This window comes from Hoplias malabaricus, chromosome 17 (assembly GCF_029633855.1).
Source record: "Hoplias malabaricus isolate fHopMal1 chromosome 17, fHopMal1.hap1, whole genome shotgun sequence".
In the NCBI taxonomy this organism is placed as follows: domain Eukaryota; kingdom Metazoa; phylum Chordata; class Actinopteri; order Characiformes; family Erythrinidae; genus Hoplias; species Hoplias malabaricus.
In genome coordinates, this window is record NC_089816.1 from 26,533,319 (window position 1) to 26,553,295 (window position 19,977).

Consider the following 19,977-nt stretch of genomic DNA (forward strand, 5'->3'; position numbering starts at 1 on the left):
TCTACACACAGAATGCCTCTGCTTAACTGACCTGCCTGCCATACACATCAGTCTCCTATGGCACATCATGAAAAGCAGAACCAGGCAGTGGTGACCATGGATATTTGAACAGCTGAAGTCTTGTCTCAAGCAAGAAAACACAAGAATTCCACCTGCAATCCTTAACTCTTCAGTTCACAGCTGATAAAGCAGTGTAATTAAAAAGAAAGGTGATGTAATGTAGTCTTAAACATGCCTTGGTCCCAACCTTTTTCGGAGTGTGTTGCAGGCATCAAATTTGGTGGTGCAGCAGGTTGTGTCGCTGTCACACAGCTCCAGGGTCCTTGGGTTGTGGGTTCGAGCTCTGCTCTGCGTGACTGACTGGGAGTTTAGTGTGTTCTCTGTGTGTCTGCGGGGGTTTCCTCCGGGTGTTCCAGTTTCCTCCCACGGTCCAAAAACACATGTTGGTAGGTGGATTGACGACTCAAAATTGTCCACAGGTGTGAGTAAATGTGTGAGAGTGTGTGGCCCTGCGAAGGTCTGGCGCCCCCTCCAGGGTGTGTTCCCACCTTGCGCCTAGAGTTTCCAGGTAGACTCCTGAATTGAATAATTGGTTACAGACAATGAATGAATGAATGAATGATGTATATATATATATAAATATTCTTTTTGCTTTTGTCAGTTAAATACAGCTGCAAAAGAATTAACCACAGATTCTTATTTTAATTTCTTTCTTCAACGTGTCTGGAATTGGGGTTCATACATTCTCATACATCAGTTTCTTATCATTTAGGAGATGTGAGGTTCTTACAACAGTGACAAGCCACCAAGTTATGACGTAACTTAGAATATTGTAAAGACAATTCAAGACACGGATGTCCAAACCTGCTCCTGAAGAACTGTTACCTCTTGAGTTTATTTACACTTAATTAAGGTGTTAATCCCTTATTTACAAATGTAGATCAGACCTCATACTATTACTATATTAACCAAAGAATTAAAGCAGGCCTGCTCACAATGTCCATCCCCCTCCTCATTCATCAAACAATTTCACTACAAACTATGTTATTAACATTCTCATCCTTATGAATACATCAAATAAACAACAAATGTCTTACAGATCATCCATGTCTGGTTTAGGGAATACTACGTATGAGTTGGTAATTTTGTTCCTGGGATCACCCTATAGCTGCAGAGTGGAATTCACTTTTACAGCACTGTCCTGAAATCAAGGGAGAAGGGGTTCCTACTCTCCTCCAAGAGTCACATAGTGCAGTTTCTGCAGTGCTGAACCCACAGCAACAGCTGAGGCTCTACTCTCCCTTTTACAGCTCAGTGAAGCATCACAATTATTTTGAAGCTGTAATTTTAAGGCAAAAATACTACCTAGTATTCCTTTAACACAGAACCTAAATAATGTCTGTTCCACTTATTGTCTGCAAGCTGCATCACCGTAACTCACCAAAGAATCAATTTTGTAATTATTTGGACAACATTATGTTCTTAATAATTAATAATTACTTCATAAACAACATGTTTTGCTGTTACGATTAACCTATGTTAAAAGGACAGTGTGATATTTTTTTTATTCTGTTGTTATATAACTCAAACCCATCATAAGTTATGCTCCTTATCTGTGATCCTAATTTGACCCAGAAGATCAAATAATTCAAGTTCTTCCAGAGCGCACTAGAGCCAGGTGGAGTACATTAAAACAGGTGTGGATTATGCCAGGCTTGGTATATGAAATCAGGCACAGCAGTTCAGGCCAGGGCAAGAAGTAGAAATCCAGGAGCCGATTTGGGGATCCTGGTCCACGATATGGAATCAAATCTGCTAAAAATTTACAGAAAATAAATGGTTCATCAATTTGTGGTTCTGAGCCTGTATAAGCAGCCTTTTTACATAACTCCATTTATTCACAACATAAACCTCTCAAAGATGCCTCCAGAGACACATGTTGCTTATAAACGGAGGAGTATTGTACTCAATGTGATATTTATACAAATTTGCTTTTAAATATTTGTGTACTGACTGTAATTAGCTTCTGTATGTACAAAAGAACCTGTTTTAATGAGCTCGAAATTATATTGGTTTACTCCAGGTCAACATTAATTTGGGAAGCCCCTTTTTGTTTTTAACTGCCATTTGCTCTCAGCTTTTGAGCCATTCAGTCTTCCCTCTGTTGGTCCTCTCCAAGCCCTTGTTGGTATCTTTTTGTTAAATTTAGTTTTCTGGTTATTCTGCACTTGAGTCCACTAACCAACTACTCCACTCACTCTGGGTTCCTTGGTTCTAACCCATCCCTGTGCAAGCAATCACATTACAGCAAGACTGAGCCATAACATGAACTCAGCAGAGTGTACAGACATGGAGCACCTTAGAACTGCTATAATGACTCCTGCTTGCACTTGCAAAAGGCTTTGCGCGTTCTTAAAGAGGGAAAAGACAGCTAAATATGCAAGATGCCAAGCCAAAAGATTTGAGAAAGGAAGAAAAGTTATAAGTGAGAAAAATATTTTTTCTTTTACCAGCACATGTTGGTAGGTGGATTGACGACTCAAAATTGCCCACAGGTGTGAGTAAATGTGTGAGAGTGTGTGGCCCTGCGAAGGTCTGGCGCCCCCTCCAGGGTGTGTTCCCACCTTGCGCCTAGAGTTTCCAGGTAGACTCCTGAATTGAATAATTGGTTACAGACAATGAATGAATGAATGAATGATGTATATATATATATAAATATCCTTTTTGCTTTTGTCAGTTAAATACAGCTGCAAAAGAATTAACCACAGATTCTTATTTTAATTTCTTTCTTCAACGTGTCTGGAATTGGGGTTCATACATTCTCATACATCAGTTTCTTATCATTTAGGAGATGTGAGGTTCTTACAACAGTGACAAGCCACCAAGTTATGACGTAACTTAGAATATTGTAAAGACAATTCAAGACACGGATGTCCAAACCTGCTCCTGAAGAACTGTTACCTCTTGAGTTTATTTACACTTAATTAAGGTGTTAATCCCTTATTTACAAATGTAGATCAGACCTCATACTATTACTATATTAACCAAAGAATTAAAGCAGGCCTGCTCACAATGTCCATCCCCCTCCTCATTCATCAAACAATTTCACTACAAACTATGTTATTAACATTCTCATCCTTATGAATACATCAAATAAACAACAAATGTCTTACAGATCATCCATGTCTGGTTTAGGGAATACTACGTATGAGTTGGTAATTTTGTTCCTGGGATCACCCTATAGCTGCAGAGTGGAATTCACTTTTACAGCACTGTCCTGAAATCAAGGGAGAAGGGGTTCCTACTCTCCTCCAAGAGTCACATAGTGCAGTTTCTGCAGTGCTGAACCCACAGCAACAGCTGAGGCTCTACTCTCCCTTTTACAGCTCAGTGAAGCATCACAATTATTTTGAAGCTGTAATTTTAAGGCAAAAATACTACCTAGTATTCCTTTAACACAGAACCTAAATAATGTCTGTTCCACTTATTGTCTGCAAGCTGCATCACCGTAACTCACCAAAGAATCAATTTTGTAATTATTTGGACAACATTATGTTCTTAATAATTAATAATTACTTCATAAACAACATGTTTTGCTGTTACGATTAACCTATGTTAAAAGGACAGTGTGATATTTTTTTTATTCTGTTGTTATATAACTCAAACCCATCATAAGTTATGCTCCTTATCTGTGATCCTAATTTGACCCAGAAGATCAAATAATTCAAGTTCTTCCAGAGCGCACTAGAGCCAGGTGGAGTACATTAAAACAGGTGTGGATTATGCCAGGCTTGGTATATGAAATCAGGCACAGCAGTTCAGGCCAGGGCAAGAAGTAGAAATCCAGGAGCCGATTTGGGGATCCTGGTCCACGATATGGAATCAAATCTGCTAAAAATTTACAGAAAATAAATGGTTCATCAATTTGTGGTTCTGAGCCTGTATAAGCAGCCTTTTTACATAACTCCATTTATTCACAACATAAACCTCTCAAAGATGCCTCCAGAGACACATGTTGCTTATAAACGGAGGAGTATTGTACTCAATGTGATATTTATACAAATTTGCTTTTAAATATTTGTGTACTGACTGTAATTAGCTTCTGTATGTACAAAAGAACCTGTTTTAATGAGCTCGAAATTATATTGGTTTACTCCAGGTCAACATTAATTTGGGAAGCCCCTTTTTGTTTTTAACTGCCATTTGCTCTCAGCTTTTGAGCCATTCAGTCTTCCCTCTGTTGGTCCTCTCCAAGCCCTTGTTGGTATCTTTTTGTTAAATTTAGTTTTCTGGTTATTCTGCACTTGAGTCCACTAACCAACTACTCCACTCACTCTGGGTTCCTTGGTTCTAACCCATCCCTGTGCAAGCAATCACATTACAGCAAGACTGAGCCATAACATGAACTCAGCAGAGTGTACAGACATGGAGCACCTTAGAACTGCTATAATGACTCCTGCTTGCACTTGCAAAAGGCTTTGCGCGTTCTTAAAGAGGGAAAAGACAGCTAAATATGCAAGATGCCAAGCCAAAAGATTTGAGAAAGGAAGAAAAGTTATAAGTGAGAAAATTTTTTTTTCTTTTACCAGCACATGTTGGTAGGTGGATTGACGACTCAAAATTGCCCACAGGTGTGAGTAAATGTGTGAGAGTGTGTGGCCCTGCGAAGGTCTGGCGCCCCCTCCAGGGTGTGTTCCCACCTTGCGCCTAGAGTTTCCAGGTAGACTCCTGAATTGAATAATTGGTTACAGACAATGAATGAATGAATGAATGATGTATATATATATATAAATATCCTTTTTGCTTTTGTCAGTTAAATACAGCTGCAAAAGAATTAACCACAGATTCTTATTTTAATTTCTTTCTTCAACGTGTCTGGAATTGGGGTTCATACATTCTCATACATCAGTTTCTTATCATTTAGGAGATGTGAGGTTCTTACAACAGTGACAAGCCACCAAGTTATGACGTAACTTAGAATATTGTAAAGACAATTCAAGACACAGATGTCAAACCTGCTCCTGAAGAACTGTTACCTCTTGAGTTTATTTACATTTAATTGGGGTGTTAATCCCTTCTTTACAAATGTAGATCAGACCTCATACTATTATTATATTAACCAAAGAATTAAAGCAGGCCTGCTCACAATGTCCATCCCCCTCCTCATTCATCAAACAATTTCACTACAAACTATGTTATTAACATTCTCATCCTTATGAATACATCAAATAAACAACAAATGTCTTACAGATCATCCATGTCTGGTTTAGGGAATACTACGTATGATTTGGTAATTTTGTTCCTGGGATCACCCTATAGCTGCAGAGTGGAATTCACTTTTACAGCACTGTCCTGAAATCAAGGGAGAAGGGGTTCCTACTCTCCTCCAAGAGTCACATAGTGCAGTTTCTGCAGTGCTGAACCCACAGAAACAGCTGAGGCTCTACTCTCCCTTTTACAGCTCAGTGAAGCATCACAATTAATTTGAAGCTGTAATTTTAAGGCAAAAATACTACCTAGTATTCCTTTAACACAGAACCTAAATAATGTCTGTTCCACTTATTGTCTGCTAGCTGCATCACCGTAACTCACCAAAGAATCAATTTTGTAATTATTTGGACAACATTATGTTCTTAATAATTAATAATTACTTCATAAACAATATGTTTTGCTGTTACGATTAACTTATGTTAAAAGGACAGTGTGATATTTATTTTATTCTGTTGTTATATAACTCAAACCCATCATAAGTTATGCTCCTTATCTGTGATCCTAATTTGACCCAGAAGATCAAATAATTCAAGTTCTTCCAGAGCGCACTAGAGCCAGGTGGAGTACATTAAAACAGGTGTGGATTATGCCAGGCTTGGTATATGAAATCAGGCACAGCAGTTCAGGCCAGGGCAAGTAGTAGAAATCCAGGAGCTGATTTGGGGATCCTGGTCCACGATATGGAATCAAATCTGCTAAAAATTTACAGAAAATAAATGGTTCATCCATTTGTGGTTCTGAGCCTGTATAAGCAGCCTTTTTACATAACTCCATTTATTCACAACATAAACCTCTCAAAGATGCCTCCAGAGACACATGTTGCTTATAAACGGAGGAGTATTGTACTCAATGTGATATTTATACAAATTTGCTTTTAAATATTTGTGTACTGACTGTAATTAGCTTCTGTATGTACAAAAGAACCTGTTTTAATGAGCTCGAAATTATATTGGTTTACTCCAGGTCAACATTAATTTGGGAAGCCCCTTTTTGTTTTTAACTGCCATTTGCTCCCAGCTTTTGAGCCATTCAGTCTTCCCTCTGTTGGTCCTCTCCAAGCCCTTGTTGGTATCTTTTTGTTAAATTTAGTTTTCTGGTTATTCTGCACTTGAGTCCACTAACCAACTACTCCACTCACTCTGGGTTCCTTGGTTCTAACCCATCCCTGTGCAAGCAATCACATTACAGCAAGACTGAGCCATAACATGAACTCAGCAGAGTGTACAGACATGGAGCACCTTAGAACTGCTATAATGACTCCTGCTTGCACTTGCAAAAGGCTTTGCGCGTTCTTAAAGAGGGAAAAGACAGCTAAATATGCAAGATGCCAAGCCAAAAGATTTGAGAAAGGAAGAAAAGTTATAAGTGAGAAAAATATTTTTTCTTTTACCAGCACATGTTGGTAGGTGGATTGACGACTCAAAATTGCCCACAGGTGTGAGTAAATGTGTGAGAGTGTGTGGCCCTGCGAAGGTCTGGCGCCCCCTCCAGGGTGTGTTCCCACCTTGCGCCTAGAGTTTCCAGGTAGACTCCTGAATTGAATAATTGGTTACAGACAATGAATGAATGAATGAATGATGTATATATATATATAAATATCCTTTTTGCTTTTGTCAGTTAAATACAGCTGCAAAAGAATTAACCACAGATTCTTATTTTAATTTCTTTCTTCAACGTGTCTGGAATTGGGGTTCATACATTCTCATACATCAGTTTCTTATCATTTAGGAGATGTGAGGTTCTTACAACAGTGACAAGCCACCAAGTTATGACGTAACTTAGAATATTGTAAAGACAATTCAAGACACAGATGTCAAACCTGCTCCTGAAGAACTGTTACCTCTTGAGTTTATTTACATTTAATTGGGGTGTTAATCCCTTCTTTACAAATGTAGATCAGACCTCATACTATTATTATATTAACCAAAGAATTAAAGCAGGCCTGCTCACAATGTCCATCCCCCTCCTCATTCATCAAACAATTTCACTACAAACTATGTTATTAACATTCTCATCCTTATGAATACATCAAATAAACAACAAATGTCTTACAGATCATCCATGTCTGGTTTAGGGAATACTACGTATGAGTTGGTAATTTTGTTCCTGGGATCACCCTATAGCTGCAGAGTGGAATACACTTTTACAGCACTGTCCTGAAATCAAGGGAGAAGGGGTTCCTACTCTCCTCCAAGAGTCACATAGTGCAGTTTCTGCAGTGCTGAACCCACAGCAACAGCTGAGGCTCTACTCTCCCTTTTACAGCTCAGTGAAGCATCACAATTATTTTGAAGCTGTAATTTTAAGGCAAAAATACTACCTAGTATTCCTTTAACACAGAACCTAAATAATGTCTGTTCCACTTATTGTCTGCAAGCTGCATCACCGTAACTCACCAAAGAATCAATTTTGTAATTATTTGGACAACATTATGTTCTTAATAATTAATAATAACTTCATAAACAATATGTTTTGCTGTTAAGATTAACCTAGTGTTAACAGTGTTAACCTAGTGGACAGTGTGATATTTATTTTATTCTGTTGTTATATAACTCAAACCCATCATAAGTTATGCTCCTTATCTGTGATCTAAATGTGACCCAGAAGATCAAATAATTCAAGTTCTTCCAGAGCGCACTAGAGCCAGGTGGAGTACATTAAAACAGGTGTGGATTATGCCAGGCTTGGTATAAGAAATCAGGCACAGCAGATCAGGGCAAGAAGTAGAAATCCAGGAGCTGATTTGGGGATCCTGGTCCACGATATGGAATCAAATCTGCTAAAAATTTACAGAAAATAAATGCAGCTTCCATTTGTGGTTCTGAGCCTTTATAAGCAGCCTTTTTACATAACTCCATTTATTCACAACATAAACCTCTCAAAGATGCCTCCAGAGACACTTTGCACTTTGCACTATGTTGCTTATAAACGGAGGAGTGTTGTACTCAATGTGATATTTATACAAACTTCTGAGGAATATGTTTTTAAAGGTTTGTGTACTGACTGTAAGTAGCTGCTGTACGCACAAAAGAACCTGTTTTAATGAGCTCAAAAATATATTGGTTTACTCCAGGTCACCATTAAGAACACGCAAAGCCTTTTGCAAGTGCAAGCAGGAGTCTTCAAACTCTTTATTCAAGATAAAGTAAAGAAGAATGCAAAATGGACAAACTTAAATCTGCAACAAAGGAGTATTTCCCCTGTTAAAACACAGATTTAAAACCATATTTAATGCAGGAATGCTTTAAAGAGCACAGCTGGTGAAGCAGACATTTGCCTCAACATGGCCCCTCATGAGCTACGTAGATCTTGTCCCCTGTTTCCCTGTGGACAAAAAAATAAATAAATAAAACAGAGAGGATTAGTGCTAGGTCTTTTTTCAATAACTTTTCCAAACCAAAATGTTTTTATTCCAACTCATTTTGTTTGAACATTTAAAGACCTCTGAAATTAATTCTTAAAAGAAGAAATAAAGTTTTTTTCTTTTGCTCTTTGACTAGTTAAGTTCGTGTGCATTTATATGACCAGTTCCAGCCTCAATTCTGCCACTTAAAGGAACACACTGTATTACTTAAAATTACAGCTTCAAATCATTGTGATGCTTCGCTGACCTGTAATATCTGTCAGTGCTCTCCTTTACTGCAGACTACAATTTGAATGTGTGCCAGTATTCGTTTTAGAAACACTAATTACAAAGTAATCATTTCCATCATGCCACAGTTCACCAAAAACACTACATATATATGATCTGTTCAGCTATTAAACAAAAAACTGTTTTGTGTCATATGTGTGGTTTGTTTATATGCTACTATTAAGTAAAATCTGGTTAAACATCCAAGTGTGGTGATTCTTTCACTTTTGCCAGAGGTAGTATATTTCTTCTCTTTTTTAATTTATAATTATTTTGGTTATAATTATTGGGATGCTGGTCTTCAAAAGAACCAGTTTAGCATTTGACTTTAAATATAAAACCTTTTGGTCAATCCTTTACACCATCAATGCATTACAAAATCTGTAACAGCATTATGTCGAGAGATGGAAATATATTACATTTTTTTTAAGCATTTAAAGATAAACAATGCCAGTGAGCAGAGCAACGTTTGATAACTCTGATATCATTCAGGAACAAAGCTTTCCAATAAGTAATTTACATTCATTGAAGTTTAGTGTGTTGAATTGAACACTTAGAAATTGTGGATTAAATATGAAGGCTCTGTAGAGGGTGTGACCTTCTCACTTTGGCTAAATCTGATGTTGCTCCCTAGTCCCTATACAGTGCATTTAGTTCACTGGCTCAAAGGGGCCATTAAAAACATTTTCTTAGTGCACTATAAATGGAGTAATTAGTCTTTTGAGATTAGAAATGTATACATTTAATTAAATGCTGGTATTTTACCAGGAGAGCACATAGTTTACTACTAGTTTACGATTTGAAAATGTCTGAAACTATTTAAGAGTTTTTTTTTTTATTTTTTGAGGACTTACCAGATTTTCACGCAGAGATTACATTCGTTAGTGTAGGTTATCCCATCAGAGCCACACACAGGTTCGTACTCCCGTGTACAAAATGGGAGATGGGAAATCTCACAGTCCGGCTGCAAAAAAACACATCAGACTGTAAACTCTAAAACACACACATGAACATGAAGAGTTAAGTAATTTGTTAACTCACCGGTCTCCTCTTTTTCCCAACTGCGACTGCATTTGTCAACGCTGTGAAGGCAAAGGGAACCAACTCACGTTATTTATATTATTACTTAACCTTCTCAGATGATCTAACATTCCTAATGATCTAAAATCTCACAGAATTAAACTTTGTTTCATGTTGATAACTAGCTAATTAAAGGGTCTGAATTAAATCTATCATATAACCGTCGCAATACTCACCAACCACGCAGAGAAGGATGAAAACAACACGGAGAATCATGATGCACTGTCACTGAAATGCGAAGTGTGAGGGAGAAGCGTTCACCTTTTATTATTATATCTCCCACCACTTCCCACAAAAGCACTTCATAGGCGGTGCTTTATTTCTTTGGAAGTGGAGGGTGTTAGACTTTGCCAACTTTATGCCGCTGTATATATAAATATTTGACCAAGAAGGCACTTGATATTGGGACATATCTATGAGGATACAGTGTTTTAAGCCAAAACCTCACCTTAAAGTTTTACTAATTAAAAACATTATTTAAATAATTTCATTCATTCATTGTCCACCTTGGGCTTCAGGCAAACACACCCTGGATGGGGGCACCAGTCCCTCACAGAGTATCACACACTCACACATTCTCATTTACACCCTCAGAAAAACTCACTTTGATGGTATCCTCAAGGGTACTTATCCAGTACGTTCAGTTAGTGAATATAATTTTACCATATTAGATATTAATTGTACATTTTTACAGTGCTTTAATTTCATATGGCCAACATCACCTCTAGGACTTTTGTTGTTTTCTTGTATACATTTCTGTAGTGAAATCTTACAAATATCTTAAACTCCTTCTGGAGAAGGAATATAACGTACCTTTAAGGAACACAACTATTCAATAAAACCACTGTTGTACCTTTAAATGCACATTTACACTGTTTGTACATTTTAGTGACAGTAAAGTACGGGTACGATACAGTTTTTCTGACAGTGTTTTTTTTTTTTTTGGACTGTTGGAGGAAACCAGAGCACCTTGGAGAAATCCATGCAGACATTTGGAGAACACGCGCCTAAAAGTCACTTGTTATTTGTAAACTACAAAAGGGACCACTCTACGGAGCCCCTAAAGGGACTGGGGGAAAAATAAAAAAACACTATTGATTTTGCGTTCCCTCGCAAATACTTTGTGGGCTCCGTAGTACTGTGCTTGCTGTTGATTATGTGCTTGCTGTGTGTGTCAGGTGAACTATGGAGCAGCTCGTTGAATTTTACTTTGATTCTGGACTGAAATATAAAGACATAGCATCTCTTCTGAGCAGAAAACATGGATATGTTACTGGGGAGCGCCAACTGAAACGTTTGGTGCTGTGTTGTTAACTGCTATGAAATGAGGATGAGAAAATTTAAAGTGCAAGCGCATGGACAAAGGTTACGGAACAGTACAGAGATACAGACAATGAACACAGTTTCCAAACAGTGGGAGAGAAAGGGGATAAATAAATGTGTAGCTATTGGTAGTGTATTGGAGTAATGTGTGTAAAAGTTTTTGGCAGAAAATTATATCCTTTTTACTGCAGCTTTAAAAAACAGAATTCCCAGATAAAACGAAATGCATGGTGTAGCGACCGGCTCTAGCTCCACAGCCGTGTCTGCAGCGTGCCCTGAGATCTCTGTGTGTTAAGCCACTACCTTATACCTTACACGTGTAGTATGTCATGTGGGTTGCACTTTATCAAATACAACTTGTTTAGAAACAATATCATCAAAGGTTCAAAAGCTATTGAAATTTGTAATGAAACATGTATTACCACAGGCCAGCAATGGTTAAATTTGCCAAAATAAGAGGTGTAGTATGTCATGTGGGTTGCATGTGATCAAATACAACTTGTTTAGAAACCATATCATCAAAGGTTCAAAAGCTATTGAAATTTGTAATGAAAAATGTATCACCACGGGCCAGTAAGGGTTAAATTTATGAAGGTAAGAGATGTAGTATACATCATGTGTGAGGTTCGTCACCTTCGTTTTTACTGTGTAGTGTAGTTTGTAAACGGTCCCTTAGCTCTCGCGGAGATTGCGGCAGCCCATAGAAAACAATATATTTCGTGTTTTTTAAATGGCAAACAATTCTGACATAAAGTGAGTTGTAGTTGCTTGTCTTGGATGCCAAAAACAATACTTTGCAAGTTTTAAGTCATTTGCATGCACCGTTTGAGAGCTATTGAAGAAAGAAATCTGAATATGCGAATATGAAACCAACTTTACCGGAGTACAAGATGGAGGGTGTAAGGTAGTGGCTTAACACACAGAGATCTCAGGGCACGCTGCAGAGACGTGGCTCAGCACGACTCCAGACACGGCTGTGGAGCTAGAGCTCCACACGGGCCAGCAATTGTTAAATTGACCAAATAAGAGGTGTAGTATGTCATGTGGGTGGCACTTGTTCAAATACAACTGGTTTAGAAACAATATCATAAAAGGTTAAAAAGCTATTGAAATTTATTTTCAAAAAACCATCACCATGGACCAGCAATGGTTAAATTGACCAAAATAAAAGGTGTAGTATGCCATGTGGGTTGCACTTTATCAAATAAAACTTGTTTAGAAACAATATCATCAGAAGTTCAAAACCTATTGAAATTTGTAATGAAACATGTATCACCACAGGCCAGCAATGGTTAAATTTGCCAAAATAAGAGGTGTAGTATGTCATGTGGGTTGCACTTTATCAAATACAACTGGTTTAGAAACAATATCATGAAAGATTCAAAAGCTATTGAAATTTGTAATGAAATATTTATCACCACGGGCCAGTAAGGGTTAAATTTACCAAAATAACAGGTGTAGTATGTCATGTGGGTGGCACTTGATCAAATACAATTTGTTTAGAAACCATATCATCAAAGGTTCAAAAGCTATTGAAATTTGTAATGAAAAATGTATCACCACGGGCCAGTAAGGGTTAAATTTATGAAGGTAAGAGATGTAGTATACATCATGTGTGAGGTTCGTCACCTTCGTTTTTACTGTGTAGTGTAGTTTGTAAACGGTCCCTTAGCTCTCGCGGAGATTGCGGCAGCCCATAGAAAACAATATATTTCGTGTTTTTTAAATGGCAAACAATTCTGACATAAAGGGAGTTGTAGTTGCTTGTCTTGGATCCCAAAAACAATACTTTGCAAGTTTTAAGTCATTTGCATGCACCGTTTGAGAGCTATTGAAGAAAGAAATCTGAATATGCGAATATGAAACCAACTTTACCGGAGTCCATCTTGTTATTGAATGACCGGACTTTTAAGAGAGTCTTTGCTTGGTAAAGGTTTTTCGTTAAGATTCTTAGCTTGACCCCTACCCCAGTCAATAACAATAAATAAACCCAGCCGTCCACACGTTTACTTTCTTTCACGAAGCCGCCTACGTCTCATACACCTGTTACTATGGAGATACGTGGAGCTACGGCGTTCTGACTTGCACTTGTTGTTCACAACTTCCTCTGATGTTGGGCAGTTCCTTGCAGATGTATGAACGATTCGCACTGGCAACGAAACTGTGTGTTAGTAGAGATAAATGAATACATATATAATCTCTGTTTCAAGTGGCTGAATTTTCCCTGGAAACTGCAGTGTCCTGATGTGTTAAATGAGTCACAAAGACAAGTGTGTATCATAAAACATTTGCAAATGAGCGCAATACATTTTGCGAGGGAACGCAAACATTTGCGAGGGAACGCAAAACTATTTGCGAGGGAACGCAAAATCAATAGTGTTTTTTTATTTTTCCCCCAGTCCCTTTAGGGGCTCCGTACCATTCAGATTATCTGCTAAATTTAAAAATGCCAGCTATTGCCATGTGGGGCGATTCAGTACCCACTGTAACTACTTCCTGGTCAATCATTGAGTTCACACTTCATACTGATTTTAATGAAGTTCTTTTATTCTTCATTAAAAACTCATCTTCATAGGACACAGTGAAAACTGAAATTATATTAATATTTCAATGAATCCTTTTGTAACAGGCAGATAATTTCCACACATTCAAATATATGCAACCCAGACAACATGACATTGTAGTTACCTCTTAAATAAATTATTTTCCTGCTGAACAACTTAAATACATTAAAAAGTAAGTCAAGCAACTCAGCTGTTACATTATTCAAATATACTGTTCTATACAATAGTCATGCATAAGGATTCAGGTTGTAGACATAAACGCCGTTAGCTTAACAAGCCAACTATGTGAAAGTTAAACTCTTGTGAATAATGACAGAGCAGAATTTCTCAAACAGTAACAAACAGCCTTATACGGGAAGTGTGTGCTAATGTGCCCACAGCCCAGTGCAGGCTAGGTGGCTCATACTACAACACACGATTGTTATGCAAATTAACATTTCACACTGCAAATCGGTATGGGTGTCATCAAAGAAATAGAAAACATCAAAGAAAACAAAACAAAGCAACATTGTTTTATCATGTGCGCCCTTGACCAGTTATAGAATGGCAAGGTTTCTCGCTCTTACTGTTCTCTCTTCTTTCTTTTACTGTTTTATTTGTGTATCTCCAAATAATTTATCTGCGTTCCGCGTGCCTGATGAACAACTACTCCCGATTTAACGATGTCAAAATAAAAGAACAATAAATAAGATAATGCAGTCAAAATACAATCTTATGGTATTATTTACACTCCCACCAAATTACTGTTCGGTTTATGGCTTAAACATATTGGGCATGCCACACTCTTAGCCAATATATCAAAGTTAATTTCACCCCCATGACAAATTATAAATATTTATCTTGAGACACAGGGGATTTATTGCTCTCTACTAAAACAACTAACTTTTGAATGGGCCTCTCAACAACAGATGGCTTGCTGAGTCGTTCATCTCTGACCCTTAGCTTTTGCTCGCCTATCTGTATGGTAGCTCTGCGGACAAGACCATACGTCCAAAACCTTGGCCAGCTTCCACTCGTTGCGAGGAGCATTTTCTAGGATAATAACAATCCCAGCTAGCAAAATTGTATCGGCCAACACTAGGGCCGAATCACGCAGGGCGGAACAAAAACACTCGGCCCGATGCCGGCACGCGGAGTCGGCATTGTCTCGGCCGTAGAGTGGGCCGATAGTTTTGGCCAGAGTCTGGTAAACTCTAGGCCCAGACTCGGCCGAGTGTTGTGGCTGAGGCACGCCATTAGTGGCAGACTCGGCCCAGATCTGGCTCATTATCGGTTGTAATAGTTTATTTCTATACATCAAGGCCCCCCCACCCCCACCCAACACACACACACCCCTTTCCTCAGAAAAGGGTACAATCAGGTTCATGGTGAAATTACTGCTTTATTAAATAACTTACACTCTCAGAAAAAAAGAAAAAAGGTACATTATTGGTCACTTAAGGTACAAGTGTTTAAAAGTCCAGTTGTGTTCTTTAAAGGTACATTGGGTTCTCTTCTACGGAGGGAGACATTCATGTTTGTAGTATTTCATAATAGAAATGTCATATAACAAAAAACATAATAAAAGTCCTGGAGATGAAACAGGGTGTATGAAATCAACATATTTTAAAATCTACAATTATAATATAATCATGTTCCCTAATTAAATGTACAAATATGTACAATTGAGGGTACCACCACAATGACAACATATCTGATAATGTAATATTAGCAAGTGTGCTTTTCATACAAACAATGGAAACATACAGCAATTGCAATGTATACAAATAGTACATAAAATCAATAAATAGAAAATACAATTGTAACTGGCACTGAAATTTGAAATTGGCAGTGTCATGATTTCCTAAATCCAAATAACATTCAAATACTGTTTTTCAAAAAGCCAATTGGTTTTACACCCTAAGAACTGCCATTTAAATTCAGACGTTTCTTTAAAAATATACTATGCTAAAGCCATATAACAAATCACTTAAAATTCACCAGTAGGTTTGGAAAAGTAAAAAAAAAGCCAGAAAGGTACATTAAAACAGTTTGAGTTTCCTCAAATGTGTGGAAGCACACATTTGACACTTATTCATGGCACACATCAGTTCGATCAACAGTTTGCAAGCCTCTGCTGTGTTGTCACCCTTTGTCAATACCTCACTGTCCTCTACAATGATGAAAATATCAGCCATATCCTCATCTCTGTCGGCCTGGACAACAGGGATCTTCAGGATATGCAGTGTAGTGAAAGAACGCTCAAGTGTAGTCACCTCGGTTGTTTACTCCTTGTTGAATTCCAGCTCTGTAATTAAACATATAGAGAGTATGTACATGTTCTGTTCTCTTCAATATATTTTCTATAAAAATATTTAATGAAAAACTAAACTGCTTATGCATGCAGATTCATTAACTACAGAACTTCAAATGTAAAAGTTTATCAGGTTATAGTACAAACGGTTACGATTATGCTACAACCAATGCTAAAGATCTCATTTAAATAACTTAAATTAACATCATATCTGCTTTTCTCCCTGCCCACCTGCATTTTTCACTGCCCCACTAGTTTTCTTACTGTAGTCCAACTTTACATAAAGAAAATGAATTTGTTCATGTTCATAGTTAATTTTGAACTTCACAGCTCCAAAAATAAACTACTTCACATGCTTTTGTTTATTTTTTCTCTCAGTAAATAGGCTTCTATCGTTTTCAATATAACCTCCTTCAACCCACTAATCACTAGCCCAAAATCACTGCTACTCCCTGTCAGGACCAGACAGAGAGCTGACACTTGTGGATCACAGTAAAAAGTTTATTAACGCTTATCCAAGAGAGTAGTCAAAAAACAAACAAGGTTCAAACACAGGGAGCAAACAGTACCTCAGGGATGAAGCGATAGGCGTAGTCAAAAATCAGGCAGAGTCCAAATACAGAAGAATACAAACAAAACCAAAGGGATGAGGCAAAAGATGTAAACCGAAATAACAAACAAGGAGTAGGCAACATGATATCTATAGACAAGTTTCAAGAGAACGCTTTGTACGCTGGGACAAACCACGGCAATACTCGACAGTGAACAATACAGGGAATGGAGTATTTATAGGGATACAAACAGGTGTGCATGAATAGAATTCTGCTGAGCGAGACCGGTGGATAGTCATGTGACTGTTTAGTGCATTCTGGGAAATGAAGTCCTGGGATGTGGGCGTGACAGTACCCCCCCAAAGGCACTGGAGGAGGCCTGGAACAAGGACGGCCACGATGACGACCACCCAGCGGACCGGAGGTACCAGAGCTAGGGACGGCAGCACATGCAGAGGGCTGAGACTGATGCGGGCTTCTGGATCGAGACGTAAGACGGGACAGAGCGGGACCTCACGCACGGCATACGTAGAAGAGTCTCCAAAATCAACGGCCGTGGGCAGAACATCGTCGGGCAGCACCTCATTCAAAGGACCTGGAACCACAGGTTTGAGGAGAGAGACATGAAAAGAATTAGCAATGCGATATTGAGCAGGAAGCTCCAACTTATAGGTAACATCATTGATTTTACCAGAAACACGGAAAGGACCAATAAACTTGGGCAGGAGCTCCCTCAAACCTGATATCCTTAGTGGCCAACCACACCCATTCCCCAATCTGGAATGAAGGACAACTAGATCTGTGTTTATCAGCCTGTTCCTTATATCAGGAAAGGGCCTCTGATATGTGTTGGTTGGTTTCTTCCCACACCTCCTCACTGCATCTTATCCACATGTTCACTTATGGAATTCCAGAGATTACTGCAGTCCAGGGCGCCAACGGGGGTTGATAACCTAAAATACACTGAAATGGGGTGAGTCCTGTTGAGTTCACCAGAGAGTTTTGAGCTATTTCAGCCCACACCAAGTACTGAGACAAGTCCTGAGGATTCTGATGGCAGTACATACGTAAAAATTTCTCCAGTTCTTGATTGGCTTGCTCACACTGATCATTGCTCTGGGGATGATACCCAGAGGTAAGACTGACATTCACTCCTAAGTGTTCAAAGAATGCCTTCCAGACACGTGATGTAAACTGAGGACCTCAATCAGATAAGATATCTTCAGGAATTCCATAATGACGAAAAACATGTGTGTAAATAGCCTTAGCTGTATCTAGGGCAGTGGGTAGTCATGGAAACGGTATGAATTTAACCCCCCTAGAGAACCGATCAATAACAGTGAGTACTGTAGTACCACCTTCAGATAGAGGTAAATCCTGACAAAGTCAAGGGCTAGGTGTGACCAGGGACGTTCCGGAACCGGTAGAGGCATTAGTTTACCCACAGTAAGAGTTTTAGGTGTCTTTGATTGGGCACAGACTGAACACGACGCAATAAACTTATGAACATCAGCTCTTAATGTCTCCCACCAATAACGTGCAAGAATAAGCTGTGTAGTGCGTCTCTCCCCTGGGTGACCAGATGATAGGGACGAATGGGCCAAGGTAATCAACTTGTCTTTAAGTTCAAGTTGTACATATGTTTTGCCTTCAGGACATTCTTCAGGCACTTCTTTAGACCTATTTTCTTGTTCAATTTGTTCATCCAGTTCCCATCTGATGGCAGACACAGAGACGGAAGGAGGTAATATAAAGTCTGTGGATTGTTCAATGTTCTCCCTTGGTTCGTTCTGATTTATACGAGAGAGCGCATCCTCCTTAATGTTACGACTACCTGGACGAAACGTAATGAAGAATCGAAACCTTGAGAAAAACAGTGACCACCTGGCCTGACGAGAATTCATTTGTTTTGCTGTATTGAGATATTCAAGATTCTTTTGGTCTGTTAGAACCGTGAAGGGATGTAAAGAACCCTCTAGCCAGTGCCTCCATTCCTCCAGAGCTAATTTTACCGCTAGAAGTTCTCTATCTCCAATGCCATAATTTTGTTCCGCGGGTGATAATTTATGTGAAAAAAAAGCAATAGGGTGTAACTTTGGAAAATCTCCACTACGCTGGGATCGTACTGCCCCTATACCTGTCTCCGAGGTGTCGACCTCAACAGCAAAGGGAAGTTCGGGATCCGGATGCTTTAAAATGGGAGCAGTAGTGAAAGCACTTTTGAGACGATCAAATGCGTCCTGTGCCTGAGAGGACCAACACAACGGTTGGGGACTACCCTTCAGTAACGCAGTAAGTGGCGCTGCAATAGAACTAAAGTTCCTAATAAATCTTCTATAAAAATTTACGAATCCTAAAAAGCATTGAAGATCTTTAACATTTTTCGGGACTGGCCAGTTCACAACAGCTTCCACTTTATCATCGTCCATAACTATACTAGACACACTTAAGACATACCCTAGAAATGAAATGATTTGCTGGTGAAATTCACATTTTTCTCCCTTGAGATAAAGATTGTTCTCTTTAAGATGTTGAAGTACCTGACTGACTTGAGTTATGTGCTTATTAACATCTGGGGAGTAAATAAATATATCATCAACATAAGCTATTACAAACCTTCCTAACATATCCCTGAATTTATAAATGACTGAAACACTGACGGGGCATTTGCTAGCCCATAGCTCATTACCAGGTATTCATAGTGACCTTTAGTAGTACTGAATGCCGTTTTCCATTCATCACCCTCCTTAATTCGGATAAGACTGTAGGCACTACGAAGATCTAGCTTAGTGAAAATTGTAGCACCTCTTAATTGTTCTAATGCTACAGGAATTAGTAGTAGTGGGTATGCAAATTTCTTTGTAATATCATTAAGAGCACGATAGTCTATACAGGGCCTTAATCCTCCATCTTTTTTCTTGACAAAAAAGAACCCAGATGCTATAGGAGACTTTGATGGGCGAATAAACCCATGTGCTAAAGCTTCCTCAACATATTCTTCTATGACTCTCTCCTCCTCTAAATTAAGGGGGTAAATACATAATTTGGGCAAAGTAGCTCCCTCTATGAGTTCTATGACACAGTCATAGGTTCTAAGTGGAGGTAATTTTGTAGCTTTGACTTTACTGAACACTTCTGAGTACTTAGAATACTCTGAGGGAATTTGTATAGGTAATGTTGCATCAGGGCTCTCCACTGATGTGGAATGGATAGAAATTTGATCCAGGGCCAAACAAGTGGATAGACAAAAGGTGGACCAGGACA

At 38.6% G+C, this 19,977-nt stretch overlaps 1 protein-coding gene across 1 annotated transcript; it reads right to left on the reverse strand.

The window, feature by feature from the left end:
- Positions 1 to 8,504: 8,504 nt before the first annotated feature.
- Positions 8,505 to 10,198, reverse strand: LOC136673309 (ovomucoid-like). The gene is made up of 4 exons (XM_066648714.1): positions 10,159 to 10,198; positions 9,944 to 9,984; positions 9,757 to 9,866; positions 8,505 to 8,595 (listed from the first exon to the last, which is right to left on the reverse strand). Exons 1-4 carry the CDS (start codon positions 10,196 to 10,198, stop codon positions 8,550 to 8,552), a joined length of 237 nt encoding a protein of 78 aa, XP_066504811.1. The 3' UTR covers positions 8,505 to 8,549.
- Between the last annotated feature and the right edge of the window lie 9,779 nt (positions 10,199 to 19,977).

Bases quoted from the DNA above. Each gene is read 5' to 3' on its own strand.
- LOC136673309 (XM_066648714.1), bottom strand. From the start codon at position 10,198: ATGATTCTCCGTGTTGTTTTCATCCTTCTCTGCGTGGTTG. The intron at 9,985-10,158 runs GTGAGTATTGCG...TTGCCTTCACAG, and splicing joins CATCCTTCTCTGCGTGGTTG to CGTTGACAAATGCAGTCGCA. The intron at 8,596-9,756 runs GTAAGTCCTCAA...TTTTGTCCACAG, and splicing joins AATCTCTGCGTGAAAATCTG to GGAAACAGGGGACAAGATCT.